Source organism: Rhinatrema bivittatum, chromosome 3 (genome assembly GCF_901001135.1).
Source record: "Rhinatrema bivittatum chromosome 3, aRhiBiv1.1, whole genome shotgun sequence".
Taxonomy (NCBI): domain Eukaryota; kingdom Metazoa; phylum Chordata; class Amphibia; order Gymnophiona; family Rhinatrematidae; genus Rhinatrema; species Rhinatrema bivittatum.
The window spans coordinates 71,911,904-71,931,496 of record NC_042617.1 but is presented as its reverse complement, the minus strand read 5'-3'; the positions used below and the strand labels follow the sequence as shown (position 1 = coordinate 71,931,496).

The 19,593-nt window shown below is 45.6% G+C and overlaps 1 protein-coding gene across 1 annotated transcript in view; it reads right to left on the bottom strand.

The window, feature by feature from the left end:
- PRKCE (protein kinase C epsilon) overlaps nucleotides 1-19,593 on the bottom strand; it is a 1,012,677-nt gene that overhangs the window by 56,371 nt on the left and 936,713 nt on the right. The window contains 1 exon segment of the mRNA XM_029593349.1: nucleotides 14,835-15,023. Within this exon segment, the coding sequence (XP_029449209.1) occupies nucleotides 14,835-15,023 (189 nt within the window).

The following is a 19,593-nucleotide window of genomic DNA, read 5'->3' as shown; positions in this document are numbered from 1 at the left end:
CTCCTTCAAGTCTTCAACTTCAGCCACAGAGTTGTCTTCAGCCACAGCCTTGCCTTTGTCAAGTCTCCAGCTTCAACCATAGCCTCTTGGACTCTGCCACAGCCTGGCCCATACTAAAACTTGCTCACCTGCTGTTGGCACAGACCTTAAGAGCTCAGCCTACAAAGTTGTGACCTGCCTTGGCCACTGTTGGAAAAATGATATCGGGCTTGACAGATCCTTGGTCTGACCCAGTATGGCAAGCCTTATGCTTTTATGTTCAATTGTGACATGGCAAGAAGGGCTCTCGCCCACATCATTCGCAACAGGTTGCTGAGGCCATGAGCTCGGCAAACACGTCTCCACAATAGGCCATTGCTGCCTTGGCCTCCCAGATGCAGGAGCAAAAGACCGAATAGTTTCCCGAATAGGTTCAAGCAGCAAGCCCAGCAGCAACTTGAACAAGTGAATGGGTTATTACTGACCTATTCCTAGTGCTTAAATATGATTCATGCCCAACACCAGGCTTCAGTCCCAATTTCAGCTCTGGCGAACCCTGTACCGGCACCTATCTGGCCCATGGAATCCATGATTCATCTACTGCCACCTCTGAGGTACAGTGGTGATCCTAAGGGTGCAAGACATAATTTGAGTTACAACCGGCTTGATTTTTATCTAACCATGATTACTTATATCCTCTCCCTGTTGGATGGTCCTGCTCTTGTCTGGGCTTCTCTCTTGTGGGAGCAAGATGTCTTAATTCTCAGGAACTTGGATAACTTCATACAACAGTTTTGCCTGATTTTTGACCAGCCTGGTTGCCTTTCATCTGTTGAAACAGAAATTCTTCATATTCATTAAGGCACTCACTTGGTTGGCGAGTACGCAGTAGAATTTTGTACCCTAGCTTCTGGACTCAGGTGCAGCAGACAGTCAAACCACCATTTTTCCACAAGGGTTATCTAGGAGAATGAAGGATGAACTAGCAGCTTGGGTCCTTCCCTCAACCCTAGAAGCACTTATTGTCTTGATTATTCAAATAGATATGAGATTTCAGGAACAAGCTCATGAAAGGAAGAACTCCCATCGGGTTACTCCCGTATCCCCCAAACCCCTGAGTCGCTCAGACTCCATGCTAGAACCACCAAATGTGGTGGCCTTCGAAGAAACCGTGCAACTGGGTAGCACCTGACTTTCACTTGAGGAAAAACAAAGGCAGAGATGGCACAACCTTTGCCTCTATTGTGCAGCACCAGGACATTTTGTTGGTCAGTGCCCCAAGAGACCAGGAAACTCCGAAGAAACAAGCCTAATCAGAAGGGCAGTTCTCCACCATCCTGCTCCTTCTCCACAATTGATGCTATCAGTGTCTCTTACCTTTGGGAAATACTTAGTTCAAACTGAGGCTTTGATCCCGGAGCCGGGGGCAACTTTATTCAAGATTCACTGTTATGCCAATGTGGTTGCCCTACTACCAGTTTGACTATTCCTAGCATTATTTCTCCATTTATGGAGATCCCATACCCAGTCACATAACAGCGACCATCTTGCCCATCTCTATGCAGATAGGGTCTCACCAAGAAAAACTTCAGTTCTATGTGCCACCTAAAGCATCCAGTACTCTCTTACTTGGACTACCGTGGCTCAGACTCCATCAATTGAAGCACCTTTCAAATCACTCACTGGGGGGTCATAGTGCTTGCAGCATTGGACCAACTCATTTCTGGATGTTCTACTCCAGACCACCTTGCTTGAAGGACCAGATCTGCCGCTCCTGTATACACCCTGCTCCCACTTATATCGACCATTCCAAATTTTCAAAGTCCCTCGCTGTGGAGGTAGAAGTCACTGCCAAGAAGGCAGGGCTGTCCTCATTCAACACAATGATCTTGAAACCTACATGTCATGTCTGCATTCCTCTGAAGGATCCCTGTCTGTAGAACAGAATCAATCAACAGATATCTCCCCAGCTCAGATCAGAGGCTAAAGAATTCCTAGATGTCATACTAAACCCCCCAAGTTCCCAGATGGTAAAGATGTACCTTCAATGTCTCCTCAGAAGCCGAAGAAAAGATGCTTGAGGAGGGGGCTTAAAGGAGGGGTTACATTACGTTTTGCTGCTAGCGGGATGCGAGCAGCTACACTCGCCTTTCTGCTGGCGGGCGTGGCCACGACAAGAGCCACTAAGTGGCACACAAGACAGGATGCTGCCACCGCCCCCGGACTTTCTCCTAGGTGCTATGCATGCCCAAAATCAGCTATCTTAAAGGGCCTGCAGCGCCCATGGATGACATCACGATCTTCTTCCCTATAAAAGGGCTCTTATGACATCTCTTCATTGCCTAAGCAAGAAGGTCTCAGTTTGGTTCCTTGTCTTCAGCCTTGCCTCAGTCATCAGCCTCGCTCCATTCCAGACATAAACCTTGCTCCAATCTTCAGTCTTCGGCCCTGTTCTGCTCCACTTTTCAGACTTCAGTTTGTCTTCAGCCACAGCCTTGTTGCCGTCAAGTCTCCAGCTTCAGCCACAGCCTCTTGGACTCTGCTACAGCTTGCCCCATGTTCACACTCGCTCACCCGCCGTCGGTGCAAATCTTAAAGCTCAGCCTTTGAAGTTGCTCCAATTGTGCCACGGCAAAAAGGGCTCACTCCCACATTGTTTGCAACACATATACACATCCACAGAAACTCCCCCAGCAGTGAGTGCAGCGTAGAACTTGAACATTTTTTCTTAAAACCCACCATACACAAAAATAATTCAACTTCTGGGCACATATCCGACTAAATTCTAGCCGCCTAATAAGTTAGGCAGTTAGAATTTAGCTGGCTAATAGGTTGATTCACAAAGGTTCTTCTCCCATTCTGCGTCTATTGGAAAAGACCTTAGTGAATCAGACCATAAGTTAGGGGGCGTTCCAAATTTTCCATATACACTAATAACTGGGAATGAATTGTTTAAAGAATATTCTGCTGAAGTCCTCCAGTTTCTTCCTGATAGTGTTTTCTTGCTGACCAATTGTTATTATGTACCTAACGGAGGGTCCTGGCCTCTGAGGAGGGAGCTAACGAAGTGTTGGCTCCTCTCTCTAGTACAGATCTTACTCTATTTCTACAACCTTCCAATTATGTGATTGCTACTAGCTCAACCTAGATTGTTACTTTCTTGTTGGATAGCGATAGAGAGATCTTTCTTAAACAATATTTTAAGTTTAAGGATGCTTTGTTTGGTGTCCACAAAGTACTGATCTTTCCAGATGTATCTAAGGAGACTCAAATGAAGAGAAAATTATTTTTACAATTGAAACCTGGGCTACTGTCCCTAGGTGCAATGTTCTTGAAATGTCCTTGTAAATGTATTGTAACCTATCAAGGCTGATCCTAGACATCTGGAAAATTTATAAGTAATAAATAAATCATCTCCTCATTAACTGAAGGAATTAATGTGTATTTTAAGGGATAATTGATCGGGGTCTATGGTTTCATTACATGTTTTCTTGTTTTGTTGTTTGCAACTTTGAATTAGCAGCTCTAAAGTAATGGGAGCGTAATCAAGAGAAAATGAGTACTGTTAAGTGGGGTATGATTATTTCCTGATATTCTTAGTTTTATCATCATATGTATTATATGGTTAAAAAGCTTAATAAAATTTAAATAAAAAAAAAAAGGTTAGGGGTGTTCCGAGGGCGTAACTGTTAGGAGTTGAATTAGCCAGCTAAGTAAACTGCTAACTCCAAAATTCATAGTTAGCCACTGGCTTAGCCTGCTCACTGCCTGATTCACTAAAGCTTTTCTCCCATTCTGTGTCTATGGGAAAATGCCATAATGAATCAGGTCCCTAAGTATGGTCAGGTCAAAGAGCTGTCATAAAATTAAGTGGCTATTGACTATACCCCAAAGTTAGACATTGAATATGGACCTCAAGGTGGATTTTGTGTTCTATTTCTGCAAATATTTACAACTGATTAGGAAAAAGGAGATAGCAAAGTTTGCAAATACAAATTTATTCCAAAGCAGTTCAAACAGTGGGAATTTTAATTTCCCAATCTTAGCAAAAGGATGCGCTATAGTAGAGATTCAATACATTGCATGCCTGATTCACATGAGAATTTTCCAGTGAGCTAAATGGCCTTAATGCCTGACAACATTAGCAACTGTAAATATCTGCAGATTCTCTCTCCCATGGCTGGAAAACCAAGATAGCTGCAAAAACATTTGTTCTGCTATGCTGGCATGCAAGCTTAGCAGGGAATCTCTGTTTAAGCTTTCACTAAACTCAAAAAGCATATTTTAAACTTGTTATAAATGAGTGCCCTTATCAGGAGTTACTGAAGCTTTAGCAAAGAACTGGTGAGAGAATCTAGAATGCTAAAAGGAGTAGATTTTCTAAGTCTTAAACTCCTTTTATACTGGTAAAAAGAGTTAACCCATATCAGTACCTGATTCATCAAGGTCTTTTTGTCATAGACACAGAATGGAAGAAATTAGTTTGATTTGATTCATATTCTGCTTTTTCAGGCACTTTAAAGCAGATTGCATTCAAGTATTGTAGGTATTTCTTAGTGAGAGAGAGAGAGAGAGAGAGAGAGAGAAAGAAAACCTCTGGGGGGGCACCATAGTAAGCAGCTATTTATGCTACTATAGGAGGCCCACCTAGTAAGTCGAGGTGAGGTAGTGTAGGGGTTAGGGGCCACTTTTACATGAGAGTGAGTTGTACGAACAGAACAGTACACTCTTGTGGTGATTTGATGTCCTTTGGCATGAGGAAATTCACACAACGATGACATTTGTACAATGTTCTCTTACCCTAGCTTGATGGACTCTCTACCTGGGTAACATCAAACTAGGTTGAGAGAACATTGTACAAATCTCATCTTTGTGTGAGTTTCCTCACTCCGAATGACATCAAATCTTCACAAGAGTGTACTGTTCTGTTCGTACATCTCACTCTCATGTAAAAGTGGCCCCTAACCCTTACACTACCTCACCTCGACTTACTAGGTGGGACTCCTATAGTAGCATAAATAACTGCTTACTATCATGCCACCCTAGAGGTTCTTTCTTTCTCTCTCTCTCTTTCTCTTGGAATTTGTGAAAAAATCAATTGCATTATGGGCTAAAAAGGTATAGTTATTTTCAGTGTTAAAACTGTGTGATATTGTGCTTTATGGCCTCATGAAACCAGCCCATTTTTTTGGAAATCCCTCCCTGGACTCCTCCCCTTTTAAAAATGTGTATCACATCATGCATTATGGTGCTTATCGCTTACATTAAGGCATTTTTTGCATGCAAAAATGCCATAACATGATTTGATAAATGACCCTATTAGGGTGCACCTGAGGCAATGGAGGATACAGTGACCTGCCCATGATCACCAGGAATGGCAATGGGATTTGAACCCTGGCTTGTAGCTCACTGCTCTAACCACTAGTCCACTCCTCCACTCCTTAGTGGAGAAAGTCTTAAATTAGCCATATCAGAATAAGTGGATTTTTAGCTCCCTGAACCACAATGAAGCATTCAAGAAAGACACACAGGAAAGTAAGAGCAGTGATTTGAAAAGAAAATTGGCCCTTACCTGATAATTTTCATTCCTGAAGTACCACGGATCAGTCCAGACTCCTGGGTTTTGCCTCCCTTCCAGCAGATGGAGACAGAGCAAGTTTCGACAGACTCTGCCATATATACCTAGGAGCCACCCAGTCTGCCAGTATTACATATTGTCAAAGCAGCATGGTATGAAACCAAACTAACTATATACAGGAATCATAAACCACAACTGGATCACTAACCCCAACTGCGAACTACGTTCAGTAACCAGGGGACAAAAAGTACTCTGCAGACCTGAAAAATCAACAAATACAGAAGAAGTGGACTCTCCTTTACCTCTCCACAGCAATCGGGTGGGACTCTGGACTGATCCGTGGTACTACAGGAACGAAAATTATCAGGTAAGGACCAATTTTCTTTTCCCGGTACGTACCCGGATAAGTCCAGACTCCTGGGATGTACCAGAGCTTCAACTAACTGGGATGGGAACCGGAAAGGCCCGCTCTGAGCACACCTTCTCCAAAATTTCCCATATCTGGAGTCGAAACATCCAGATGGAATTGCCGTGTAAACGTATGTATAGATTTCCACGTAGCAGCTCTACAAATCTCCTGTGGTGAAACATGAGAACATTCCGCCCAGGAAGCCGCTTGAGAACAGGTAGAATGTGCCTTGAGACCAATGGGTAAAGGCTTACCACACAATAAATACGTGGAATTTATCGCTTCCTTGAGCCACCGGGCAATTGTGGCCTTGGACGCCATATTACCTCTTTTCGGACCACTCCATAGAACAAACAGGAGTAAGGCCCTGCGCACGTCCAACCTTTTCAGAACCTTAGAAAGGGGATCCGCCCTCCCCAAATCTGAAAAAGCCGGAAGCTCTACCGATTGATTCAAATGAAAGGCGGAAACTACTTTTGCTAGAAAGGACGGAACCGTTCGCAGGGACACACCGGAATCTGAAATCCACAAGAAAAGCTCACAACAGGACAGAGCCTGCAGTTCCGATACTCGACGAGCCGAGGTAATGGCTTAAGGATCTTACACCTTCAGTGTAAGATCCTTAAGGGTGGCCCAAGACAAAGGATCAAAAGGAGCCTTGCATAGAGTGGACAGAACCAGATTTAGATTCCATGACGGACAGGGCCGATGCACTGGAGGAAGGAAACGAGAAACATCCGGGTGCGCAGCCAACGGACGGCCACCGACAGCCCCGTGTAGACAACCCAGTGCCACCACCTGCACCTTTAAGGAACTGCAACCCTGCCTGAAGAAAACCTAAGACATCCGACACAGATGCCCGCATGGGTTCCACCTCCCGGGCTAAACACCAGGACTCAAAGACCTTCCAGACACTGACATATGATAGCGAAGTGGAAGACTTACGCGATCTCAAAAGGGTAGCCACCACTGCATCCGAATATCCCTTGCCTTTCAAATGTCACCTCTCAAAAGCCAAGCCGATAGACAAAAGCGATTGACCTGGTCGAAACAGACGGGCCCCTGATGTAGAAGATTCAGCAGACATGGGAACCGCAGAGGACCGTCCACCGTCAGTTTCACCAGATCCACGAACCACGGCCGACGTGGCCACTCGGGAGCCACCAGGATCACCTCGGACGGGTGAGTCTCCACTTGCCGGAGCACCTTGCCAATCAGAGGCCAGGGGGGAAGACATAAAGCAGGATAGTTGACGGCCACGGCAGCACAGAGCATCCACCCCTTCTGCTCCCGTGTCCCTCCGGCGGGCGTAGAAGTGCGGGGCCTTGGCATTTTTTAATGTCGCCATCAGGTCCATGTGCGGTGTTCCCCACCAGTCGCAGATGTGACGAAAGGCCTCGTCTGCCAGCTCCCACTCCCCGGGATCTAGATGATGTCAACTTAGAAAATCCGCGTGGATATTGTCGACCCCAGCTATGTGAGACGCTGCAATGCAGAGCAGATTCTGCTCCACCCATTCTATCAACAGACGAGCCTCCACCGCCACTAGACGGCTTCTGGTACCTCCCTGGCGATTGATATAAGCCACCGTGGTGGCATTGTCGGACAGCACCCTGATCGACTTCCCCCGGATGAGAGGGAAAAAGGCTTGTAGTGCCAGCCGGACCGCCCTGGTCTCCAGACGATTGATGGACCATCGAGCCTCCTGCAGGGACCACAGACCCCGCATGGACTTCTGTAGACAGACTGTTCCCCAACCTGACAGGCTGGTATCCGTGGTGACCACTGTCCAGTCAGGAACCACTAAAGATACCCCCCTGGTAAGATGGTCCGATATGAGCCACCAATCGAGGCTGGACCGAACAGATTCCATCAATGGTAACTGAAGGTGAAAGTGTTCGGCAACCGGACTCCAATGGGAAAGTAAAGCTGATTGCAAAGGCTGCAGGGACCAACTACAGGGTAGAAGCCATGGACCCAAGCACCTGTAAGTAATCCCAAACCGTCGGAGGGTGTTTGGACAGAAACGCTCGTACTTGCCTTTGCAATTTGCCCACTCGTTCGGAGGTCAAGAAGACTCTCCCCTGCTGTGTGTCGCACAAGGCTCCCAAAAACTCCAAGGACTGGGAAGGGACAAGATGACTCTTGGCCATGTTCACCACCCAGCCAAGCGAAGCTAATAGCTTTAGTACCCGCTGGATCGCTTGCCGACAAAGGACCTCTGATTTCGCCCGAATCAGCCAATCGTCCAAATATGGATGTACCAACAACCCCTCCCGGCGGAGCTGTGCCGCCACCACTACCATGATCTTGGTGAACGTCCTGGGGGCTGTGGCAAGGCCGAAGGGCAGAGCCTGAAATTGGTAATGCCGACCCAAAACCACAAACTGCAGGTGATCCACCCAGATCCCGACATGCAAATATGCCTCCGTGAGATCCAGCGAGGCCAGAAACTCCCCCGGTCGCACAGACACAATCATGGACCGCAACATTTCCATGCGGAAACGCGGGATGCGAAGACACCGGTTGACCTGTTTTAAATCGAGAATGGGCCGGAAGGACCTCTCTTTTTTTGGCACGACGAAATAAATGGAGTAACGTCCTTGACGTTGTTTGGACCGTGGGACCGGCACCAACGCTCCGAGGCCAAGGAGGCAGTGCAAAGTCTGCCTTATCGCCCCCCGCTTGTCGGCATACCCGCAAGGAGATACTAGAAACTGGGGGCGTGGACGGCATGCAAAATCTAAAGCGTAGCTGTGTCTTATCACTGAAAGAACCCACTGGTCCGAAGTGATCTTGGTCCACTCCTCGAAAAACAGAGACAGGCCTGCCCCCGACCACTGGAACTGAGAAGTGGATCGGCCGCCCATCATTGGGTAGCCTTTCCGCTGGGGGAGGACTGGGAGGCACCAGGTCTACCGAACCGCCGGCCCTGAAAGGACGGGAACCAGGCTTGTGGACGAACAGCGTTTTGCCAAAAGGACGGATTCGACGTCCGAGCCGCACATGACCGGCGACTCCCCTGGGACCGGGACGAGAAGGATCCCCTGGACCGTGGTCTGTCTTCGGGCAATTTATGGACCTTATTCTCACCCAAGGACTGGATCATATCCTCCAGCTCCTTACCAAAGAGCAACTTACCCTTAAAGAGGAGAGACACAAAATGGCCCTTGGAAGACACATCCGTGGACCAGTTGCATAACCACAACAAACGACGAGCCAAAACTGCGGAAACCATAGAACGAGCAGACGTCCAAAGGAGATCATAAAGGGCATCCACACTATAGGCCACCACTGCCTCGAGGCGGCCTGCCTGGCGAGCCTCCTCTTCAGAAAGACTCTCATTGGCCAGCAGCTGCTGCACCCAGTGAAGTCCAGCGCGTAAAGCAAAATTACTACACATAGTCACTCGTACCCCAAGATCTTTTTAAGTTGCAACTCCAACTTTTGATCCTGAAGATCCTTAAGAACCGTGGACCCCGTGACCGGGACCGTCATCTTCTTAATAACCGTAGAAACCGCCGTGTCTACCTTCGGCACCCTTAGGATCTCTAGCGCCTCCTCCGGTAGCGGGTAGAGCTTGTCCATGGCCTTCATAACCTTCAATCCCAAATCAGGGGTATCCCATTCCCTAAACAGGAGATCCATAGCTGAAAAGTGGAATGGGAAGGACGTAGGTGGGCCTCGCAGGCCCAACAATACCGGATCCATAGACCCCAAACGTGTCTCAGTCGGGGGCACCTCAATTCCCAATTCTGTCAAAATGCTGGGAATAAGAGGACCCAGTTCCTCTTTGCGGAACAGCCTTACTACCCTTGGGTCATCCCCCTCGATTACCTGGGAACCCTGGCTAGCTCCCTGCTTGAGGTCCCCTTCCCCGTCTATCCCCCTCGGGGGCTGATTTGGGACATCCTGCCCGGCTGTATCTTCCTCCTCAGAGGAAGTATCTGTAACCTTCTGCGGAGGTATCGCCCGGACCGGGCACTTAGACTTGGGGGCTCCCTCTGGCCCCTCGGTCTGGGACCGCTTCCGAGGGCGACGAGGGGGTTCATACACACTCCCCCTGTCAGACCCGTGTTTCTTGTGAAGCTTCCTTTCCTTAAAGGCTTTGTGCATTAGCAACACAAAGTCTGACGTAAAAGAGGACTCCGAATCCTCAGAATTTGAATCGGAAGAGTCCCCTTGTGCAGCTGGCCTCGACCGAGCCGGGGATTTAAGCCATGGCGGCAGCTGCTGCGGCGACAATGGCAGTGGGAGATTCCCCTCCCCCTCCGCTATGAGATCCGTCAGAGGACAAGGCGACAAAATGGCGCCGTTTCCTGCGCTCTGCGGGAACGGTGAAGGAGAAGAGAGAGGCAGGGCTGCGAACCCTTTGGAAATGGTTCGTCCCCTTAATACTGCCCTGGCCGGGCTAACGGAGGTGTCCTCGCCTCCCGGGATGCAGGCGGAGCAAAGCCCATCCCGAGAGAGCCGCCCATGACCGGATCCGCAAGCCCTGCAGGCCACTCCGCGCGGCATGATGCTGAAACCCCGGGAGAAGCAAGCGCGAGAAAACACTGACCAGCCCGCTCCCGAGCCGACGCCGCAGAGGACAAAGAAGAAAGCCGCTTCAAGAACCTTTAAATAATAAATAATTTACTTTTTTTTTTCTAACCTGTCGCGGATCCCTCAGGCCTTTGCGTTGAGGCAATCCCATTGGGGTGAGTGAGCCGGGCTCCCCGGTATCACCCCAAGCTCTAGTGCACTGGTGGCAGGAGAGGGCCCTGGACCCTTAGCCACAGCCAATGTGCACACCGGGAGGGACGGTCCCCTCAGGACCTAACCAGCTCCCGGGCGCCTGCCTTGCTTCAGAAGATCTTCTTGTACCTATTTTATCTTTTTTTTTTTTTAACTTTAAAGAGACCTCTGACTAACTGACCAACTCTCTACACTAATTCCCTTTTTTTTTTTTAAAGAACTAGTCCAGACTGTGAGTGTTGCACCCCTACCATTTGCTGGAGACAGAGTAATACTGGCAGACTGTGGGTGGCACCTAGGTATATATGGCAGAGTCTGTCGAAACTTGCTCTGTCTCCATCTGCTGGAAGGGAGGCAAACCCCAGGAGTCTGGACTGATCTGGGTACGTACAGGGAAAATGCAATTACTCCACCTACTTTACGTCCCCTCCCTTGACTTGCTCTTCCCCTTTTTAATGTGAGTAAAAGCATACATGGGAAGTGGGAGGAGGGAGCAATCAAACTTGTTTTTATGCAGGTAAACAAACATTTACTTATGTAAAATGCTTTGACTGTTGTCCCCAAAGTGACTTGCCTAAGGTCACATGGTGTGTCAGTAGCCATGAATCCTGGTTGTCAGTCCACTCCTCATTCGGAGGAGTTTGAGGAAACTATACGGAGGAAACTATACTAAAGGGCGCATGTGTCGTGAGCGAGTTGCTGATATGCCTAACATGTGCTATCCTTTTGAAATACATAAGGGTGTGGGCATGCTTTTAGCTACACAATACCCCGGTATTTAACCAGAATGTGCAGGGGTACCTGGTGCTTGAAAACCGGCTTGCTTTATGCTGGCTGAAAAGGTATGTGCGGACTTCTGCAGTTAGGCCCCCGGCTGAAAATTTGCCACATGGTGACCAAGGCGTAAAAGCAGCGTCTGGCAGCACAATGTAAGGAAATAATGTGCTCCAGACACAATCACTTGGTAGTATTCTGCAGTAAATGGCATCGACGCCTCTGCATTTCCTCTGGTTTTCCTGCTCTGTCTTGACAGAACCTGGCTGGGGCGCACAAGCAAGATCAAACGTTTTCAGTGCTAAATAAAAGTTTTCTTTTCATTTTCTTTTTTACTGTCTGTATAATCCCTTTATGCAATTCACAGGTGGTTCCCTGTTTTACCCGCTGTGTATGTTGGTGCTGCTTACTGGCTGTTGACAGAGAAATGTAACTACTTTACAAGTCGGTGGACTGCATATAGCAGAAAACAACGCAAAACCAGTGGGGGTTTCCCCCCCCCCCCCTACAGGTGGCTCTGGCAATACAGGTGAGCTGAATGAACTGTGGTTCATGCCTGGCCTTGATCTGCTACTCATTTCAAGAGCTGCGATCATGGATCACAATCTCGGGATTTAAATTTTCCCGTGGAAGGAAAGTCTTCTTGCCTGAGTGTACAGAGGGCATCATTCTGGTTTTGGAGGAAATCTTTGATCTTTGGACCACAAGTCCCAAAATGAATTACAAACCATAACCTACTGGATCAAGCATCATGATCCACAAATTATGTAGCCCATCTCTAATCAGAGATGCATTCTGAAGTGCTTACTTCTCTCCTCCCATATCTGCTTCTCACAAACCAATCTCAGATGTCTCTCCAGTAAGTCCACTTCTGGTCATGTAGCTGAAAATGTCTGACCAATGAGAGTTCATGTTATAGATGGTAATAGCCATGCATACAAGGGGTTCAGCTTTGATGGAATTACATACAGATCAGATACTGAACATTTACTGGAATGTAACTGAAATCTTGCCACAATCCACTCTTATCAAAAGTACCGGCAATGAAAATGCTGACACAATCTACACTTGCTTTCTCTGCCAGCCTAGGTTCATCCAGGGACAGCCGGACCTAGCTGAGTGGCATTAAAGACTGCACGTCCTGAGCAATGCTTGCTGGAGTTCCTTTGCCATCAAACAACATAAAGTTGATTGACTTGGCCATGGTACTTTTGGACGCCTATAACGCAGTGTTCTTTCACAAATTTTATTCTTTGCGTGAAATTCTGAAGGAAGTAGTGGTCCTTGTGATCACAGAATCAAAGAACCTCCAAACAGCTCTTTTGTGGATCAGCTCTCACAGAAACGAACTTTTCTTGAATAATGTTCTTTAATCAGGTATCATTAAATCTTTGCCCCGCTAGCTACAGTATTACAAATCTTGATCCAATTAAATACACAACTGCTTGATGTCTCTCCCCTGTGCTGGATGAGAGCATGCAGTGCTGTGCTATTTAGGTAGGAACTATTTAGGGCAAGAGTATTTGTAAAAACATTTAGCATTTTTTTTTATCAGTGAAGAGGCAGAGCAGCTTATGTTCTCCTCTATTATACTGATCTAAGCACTGAGAAGAACAAGTCCTGGCCCGATCTCATAGCACCCCCTTCCCCGGAGTACATATGCAATGTCTTAAAATTGGGGAGGTCGATATTCAGCGCTTCTTAGCTGGATAAGTAGTTAGCAGTATATTGAAGGCGTGGGGAATGCGCAGATCAGGCTGGTGCTACTTAGTGGGATATAACCAATCTGGCTAAGTGGTGACTTTTACATGGATATTCAATGGCATAGCCGTGCCGCTGAATATTCCATGTATAATTAGCCAGATAAGTTATATCCGTCTAAGTTACATAGCCATTCAGCTTTGAATATGGAGGCCTGAGACGTTTGCCTGGACTTATTATTTACTCGCTTGGTTTCTTTTGCCGTGGCATAGGGATGGCCAACACCAGTCCTCAAGAGACACAAAGAGGCCTGGTTTTCAGGATATCCACAATGAATATGCATGAGACAAATTTGCATGCACTGCCTCCATTTGTATGCAGATCTATCTCATGCACATTCATTGTGGATATCCTGAAAACCAGACCTATTTGTAGCTCTCGAGGACCGGAGTTGGCCACCCCTGCCATAGCAGATTCCCTTGGCATTTTCCCTTTTGTGCCATTTTTTATTTCCTCTGCTCCAGGTACCCGTGTTTTCAATAACATCCCAACTGCCTGGCTTATGATTTTCCCCTCAACCATTTTACTAAAAATGGTTTCACATAAAAACAATTATATTTATTTTAATCAGAGCACAGAAAGCAATGGTTAAAATCATTAAAAGTGAACAATGATGCCAGAGTGGCAGGAAAATGAAAGAGTACCCCCACCCTGAATACCTGCTTTATGGCAGAGCGCTGTGAGGATGAAGTTATTTATTCCTCCCACAGTGCAAGGTTTTCCACTACAGTTGCTCTTGAGCTTACAAGCACAAGACGCATGGTCAGTGCCACCCTTCGTGTCAGGCTGCTTTGCTCCGTGGCTTAAAATGCTACAAGCATAGCTCACTTTTAAAACTTTACCAAACACTGCCTTTTTGTAGACACGGAACTGGCAAGTAGGGGGAGAATTTATTTCACGTCATTCCAGCAATTGGGGGTTACTTTCAGTTTTATTTATACACAAGTTTCTTCATCTCCACTGTGTACTGCAAAAATGGCAACCCCTCCATCCCCAAGGCAGTGCCGTTCCGTTCCATAATGGGTCTGTTTCTCAGCCCCCCCCCCCCCCCAAAAAAAAACAACCCATTGTTTCAACAAACTTTAAGATGCTGAAAGCCCGCTTAAAAGAAGACACAGAAACGGAACTGAACTATGAATCGAAAATACGGTCCGTCCCTCTTTGAGCTTAAATGTTCAGTCTGGTCTGATGGTCTTGAAATATTTTTAAGAAAAGGCAGGTCTGTCATATTTAAAATCGTATCCAGCAGCATTTCTCTTGTTACATTGGCACAAGGAGCTTAGCAAGCTGACAATGATAATGGAGGTCCTATATGCTCTGCACTCCCCCCGCCGCTCCCCCAACATGATTCTGTACTGTGCAACACACGGCACAGCTCTTAGGGAACACAAACATTCGGTTCCTTTCCCATAAGAAGTGTCAGATATCCCAGGCCCCTTTATCCTGCCGGTGGCACTTCTGAACTGTACTTGAACTCCCAGCAGTGCTTGTTCCGTATTTGTCAAATTCAGTTTTATGCAGAGAAAAAAAACACCCAAAAAAACACAAACCCAACCCCCAAAGCAAACAAAATTAGGAAAGCACAAATGGACTTACTGATTTCAAAATGCTAACAGCTTCTTTGCTCAGCCAAACAGGGTACAGGACGTCGTCATGAAGGATTGACTCAAAGAGATCATCTTCATTGTCGGCCTCAAACGGGGGCTGCCCAGCCATCATTTCGTACATCAGAACACCTAAAGCCCACCAGTCTACAGAAGGACCATATTCTAACTCCTGCAGGATCTAAGCAGGGAAAAGCAGAGGTTAAAATGATTGGAGCAATATGAAATGACCCGTCTGGACTTGAGTTTGTTTTCTGGACTTTGCCATGTTTATCCTCCAGCAAAGTCGATTCTTCTTTGTCAGCATTTACCTACAGAAAGTCTGTAATTTTTAGCAACTATTGTTTTCTTTTCCTCTCCATAAGGAGCTTAAAAAACAGGGTTTACATAGAGTACATTATTAAACATGTTAACATGTTTTAAAACCTGGAGTTAATGCATGTTAATGCAGCATTAGGATTAATGTACCTGGGCATTAGTTTGAGTTAATGTTAACAGGAACAGGTCACTCACTAATACTAAAATGGGGTTAATGGAAATTGTGTAAAGCTACGCCATTTGCATTAACCTACTGATAATGCAAAAGCTTAACTAAGCTTCCTTAAGGTGTACTTGTGTTTTTGTGTTAGCCTCCAGAAGCAAATGTAAGGCCCAATGTGGGCCTTGATGTCTCTCCCCCACACCTTGGCAAAAATAGGCCCAAGAGCAGATCAACCCCTCTCCCTGATCCAATTACCCTCTCCCCTTCCACTTTCCTGGCAGAAGCACAATCCTGCAGGTTACCTGAACAAATTCACCCCTCTCCCCCACCGAAATCAGAACCCATCCTCTACCATCCACTGTAGTAGTTGATAGTGTTAGGAGAGTACTCCCGCCTCCTGCTCCACTAGTTCCACTATTCAAAATAGTGCTGGATCAGCTCACATGGTCTGTTGCATCTGCGGCAGTGGGTGATGGACTGAGGTGAAGCCTGATTTTGCCACACAGATGGAGGGAAATGGGAAATCAGCCCAGGAGGGCCTTATTCAGCAGGATTTGGGAAGGGGGGGGGGATGGTGATAAAGCCAGGGGAAGGAAGGGGTTTAATGCTGCCTTGTGGGGGGAGTGGAGAGTAGGATGATAGGGCCCCAGGGGGCCTAACTTTGTGGGTGGGAGTGCTGATTCTGTTAGAGGGTGATTATCTGAGTGGAGCCTGATTTTGCCAGTGGGGGGGGGGGGAGGAGGAGGAGGAGGGATGATAGGCCCTCAATAGCCCTTGTGTTACTGGCAGGATAATACATCAATCTCAACTGCTTCAAAAGAGCAGGTTTAATGCCTGTTAGTATGTCAGATATTTAACATAGTGTTTTGTAGTTGATAATGCTCATGTTATAATTGAACAGTAATGCACTACCAGTAGATTTTAATGCAGCTTAATACATTAGCCTTTAAACCTGTAATGAGGCTGCTTTTTTCATATGAATTAAATATTATGATAATATGAATACAATTATACTCTAGTATAATTTGTTAAAAAAAATCACATCATGCAAAAAGAATAATAAGGCAATAAAAATAGTAATAATCATAACATTCTGCCTTCTTTTCCTTTTGTAGCTTACATCTAGTCTTTGTGTCAGCAAGCTGCTGTTAGGTATTCTTCTCAGAGTTGAGGGTGTAGGGTGGAGGTGAGCTTATGGAAGATAAGGCCATTGCAGAAAGACTAAATTAATTCTTTGCTTCCGTGTTTACTAATGAGGATGTTGGGTAGATACCAATTCTGGAGATGGTTTTCAGGGGTGATGAGTCAGATGAACTGAACAAAATCACTGTGAACCTGGAAGATGTAGTAGGCCAGATTGACAAATTAAAGAGTAGAAAATCATCTGGACCAGATGGTATGCATCCTAGGGTACTGAAGGAACTAAAAAATGAAATTTCTGAACTATTAATTAAAATTTGTAACCTATCATTAAAATCATCCATTGTTCCTGAAGACTGGAGGGTGGCCAATGTAATCCCAATATTTAAAAAGGGCTTCAGAGGTGATCCTGGTAATGACAGACCAATGAGCATGACTTCAGTGCCGGGAAAAATAGTGGAAACTATTCTCAATATCAAAATCGTAGAGCATATAGAAAGACATGGTTTAATGGAACACAGTCAACATGGCTTTACCCAAGGGAAGTCTTGCCTAACAAATCTGCTTCATTTTTTTGAAGGGGTTAATAAACATGTGGATAAAGGTGAACCAGTAGAGGTAGTGTATTTGGATTTTCAGAAGGTGTTTGACAAAGTCCCTCATGAGAGGCTTCAAAGAAAACTAAAAAGTCATGGGATAGGAGACAATGCCCTTTTGTGGATTACAAACTGGTTAAAAGACAGGAAACAGAGAGTAGGATTAAATGGTCAATTTTCTCAGTAGAAAAGGGTAAACAGTGGAATGCCTCAGGTATCTGTACTTGGACCGGTGCTTTCCAATATATATATAATTGATCTGGAAAGGAATACGACGAGTGAGATTATCAAATTTGTGGATGATATAAAATTATACAGAGTAGTTAAATCACAAGCGGATTGTGATACATTACAGGAGGACCTTGCAAGACTGGAAGATTGGGCATCCAAATAGCAGATGATCGAGGGGTTAAAGGTGCACTTAGAGAAGATAAGGCCATCATGGAAAGATTAAATGATTTCTTTACTTCAGTGTTTACTGAAGAGGATGTTGGGGAGGTACTCATACTAGAGAAGGTTTTCATGGGTAATGATTCAGATGGACTGAACCAAATCACGGTGAACCTAGAAGATGTGGTAGGCCTGATTGACAAACTGAAGAGTAGTAAATCACCTGGACCGGATGGTATACACCCCACAGTTCTGAAGGAACTCAAATATGAAATTTCAGACCTATTAGTAAAAATTTGTAACCTATCATTAAAATCATCCATTGTACCTGAAGACTGGAGGATAGCTAATATAACCCCAATATTTAAAAAGGGCTCCAGGGGCGATCCGGGAAATTACAGACCGGTTAGTCTGACTTCAGTGCCAGGAAAAATAGAGGAAAGTGTACTAAATATCAAAATCACAGAACATATAGAAAGACATGGTGTAATGGAACAAAGTCAGCATGGCTTTACCCAAAGCAAGTCTTGCCTCACAAATCTGCTTTACTTTTTTGAAGGAGTTAATAAACATATGGATAAAGGTGAACCGGTAGATGTAGTGTACTTGGATTTTCAGAAGGTGTTTGACAAAATTCCTCATGAGAGGCTTCTAGGAAAAGTAAAAAGTCATGGGATAGGTGGCGATGTCCTTTTGTGGATTACAAACTGGCTAAAAGACAGGAAACAGAGAGTAGGACTAAATGGACAATTTTCTCAGTGGAAGGGAGTGGGCAGTGGAGGGCCTCAGGGATCTGTATTGGGACCCTTACTTTTCAATATATTTATAAATGATCTGGAAAGAAATACGATGAGTGAGGTAATCAAATTTGCAGATGATACAAAATTGTTCAAAGTAGTTAAATCACAAGCAGATTGTGATAAATTGCAGGAAGAGCTTGTGAGTCTGGAAAATTGGGCATCGAAATGGCAGATGAAATTTAATGTGGATAAGTGTAAGGTGATGCATATAGGGAAAAATAACCCATGCTATAGTTACACAATGTTAGGTTCCATATTAGGTGCTACCACCAAAGAAAGAGATCTAGGCATCATAGTGGATAACACATTGAAATCGTCGGTTCGGTGTGCTGCAGCAGTCAAAAAAGCAAACAGAATGTTGGGAATTATTAGAAAGGGAATGGTGAATAAAACGGAAAATGTCATAATGCCTCTGTATTGCTCCATGGTGAGACCGCACCTTGAATACTGTGTACAATTCTGGTCGCCACATCTCAAAAAAGATATAGTTGCGATAGAGAAGGTACAGAGAAGGGCATCCACAATGATAAAGAGGAATGGAACAGCTTCCCTATGAGGAAAGACTAAAGAGGTTAGGACTTTTTAGCTTGGAGAAGAGACGGCTGAGAGGGGATATGATAGAGGTCTTTAAGATCATGTGAGGTCTCGAACGAGTAGATGTGAATTGGTTATTTACACTTTCGAATAATAGAAGGACTAGGGGGCATTCCATGAAGGTACAAAGCAGCACATTTAAGACTAATCGGAGAAAATTATTTTTCACTCAACACCCAATAAATCTCTGGAATTTGTTGCCAGAGGATGTGGTTAGTGCAGTTAGTGTAGCTGGGTTCAAAAAAGGTTTGGATAGGTTCTTGGAGAAGTCCATTAACTTCTCTTAATCAAGTTTACTTAGGGAATAGCCACTGCTATTAATTGTATCAGTAGCATTGGATCTTCTTAGTGTTTGGGTAATTGCCAGGTTCTTGTGGCCTGGTTTGGCCTCTTTTGGAAACAGGATGCTGGGCTTGATAGACCCTTGGTTTGATCCAGCATGGCAAGTTCTTATGGTCTTATTGCTCATTAGGGATGTGCAGACCAAAAAAATGTGTTTTGGTTTGTTCATTCATTTTGTTTGGATCCATATTTGTTTCATTAGTTTAAGAACATAAGAACATAAGAAATTGCCATGCTGGCTCAGACCAAGGGTCCATCAAGCCCAGGATCCTGGGGAGGATAGGGAGGAGGGCTGCCACAGAGGAAGAGTCACTGATGGTACAATGAAAGGGAGAGAGGAGGGGGGAAACGAGCCTGTGGGGGCTGCATCTGGGAGGGAACTGAGCTGGGCCAGGGTGCATCTGGAAG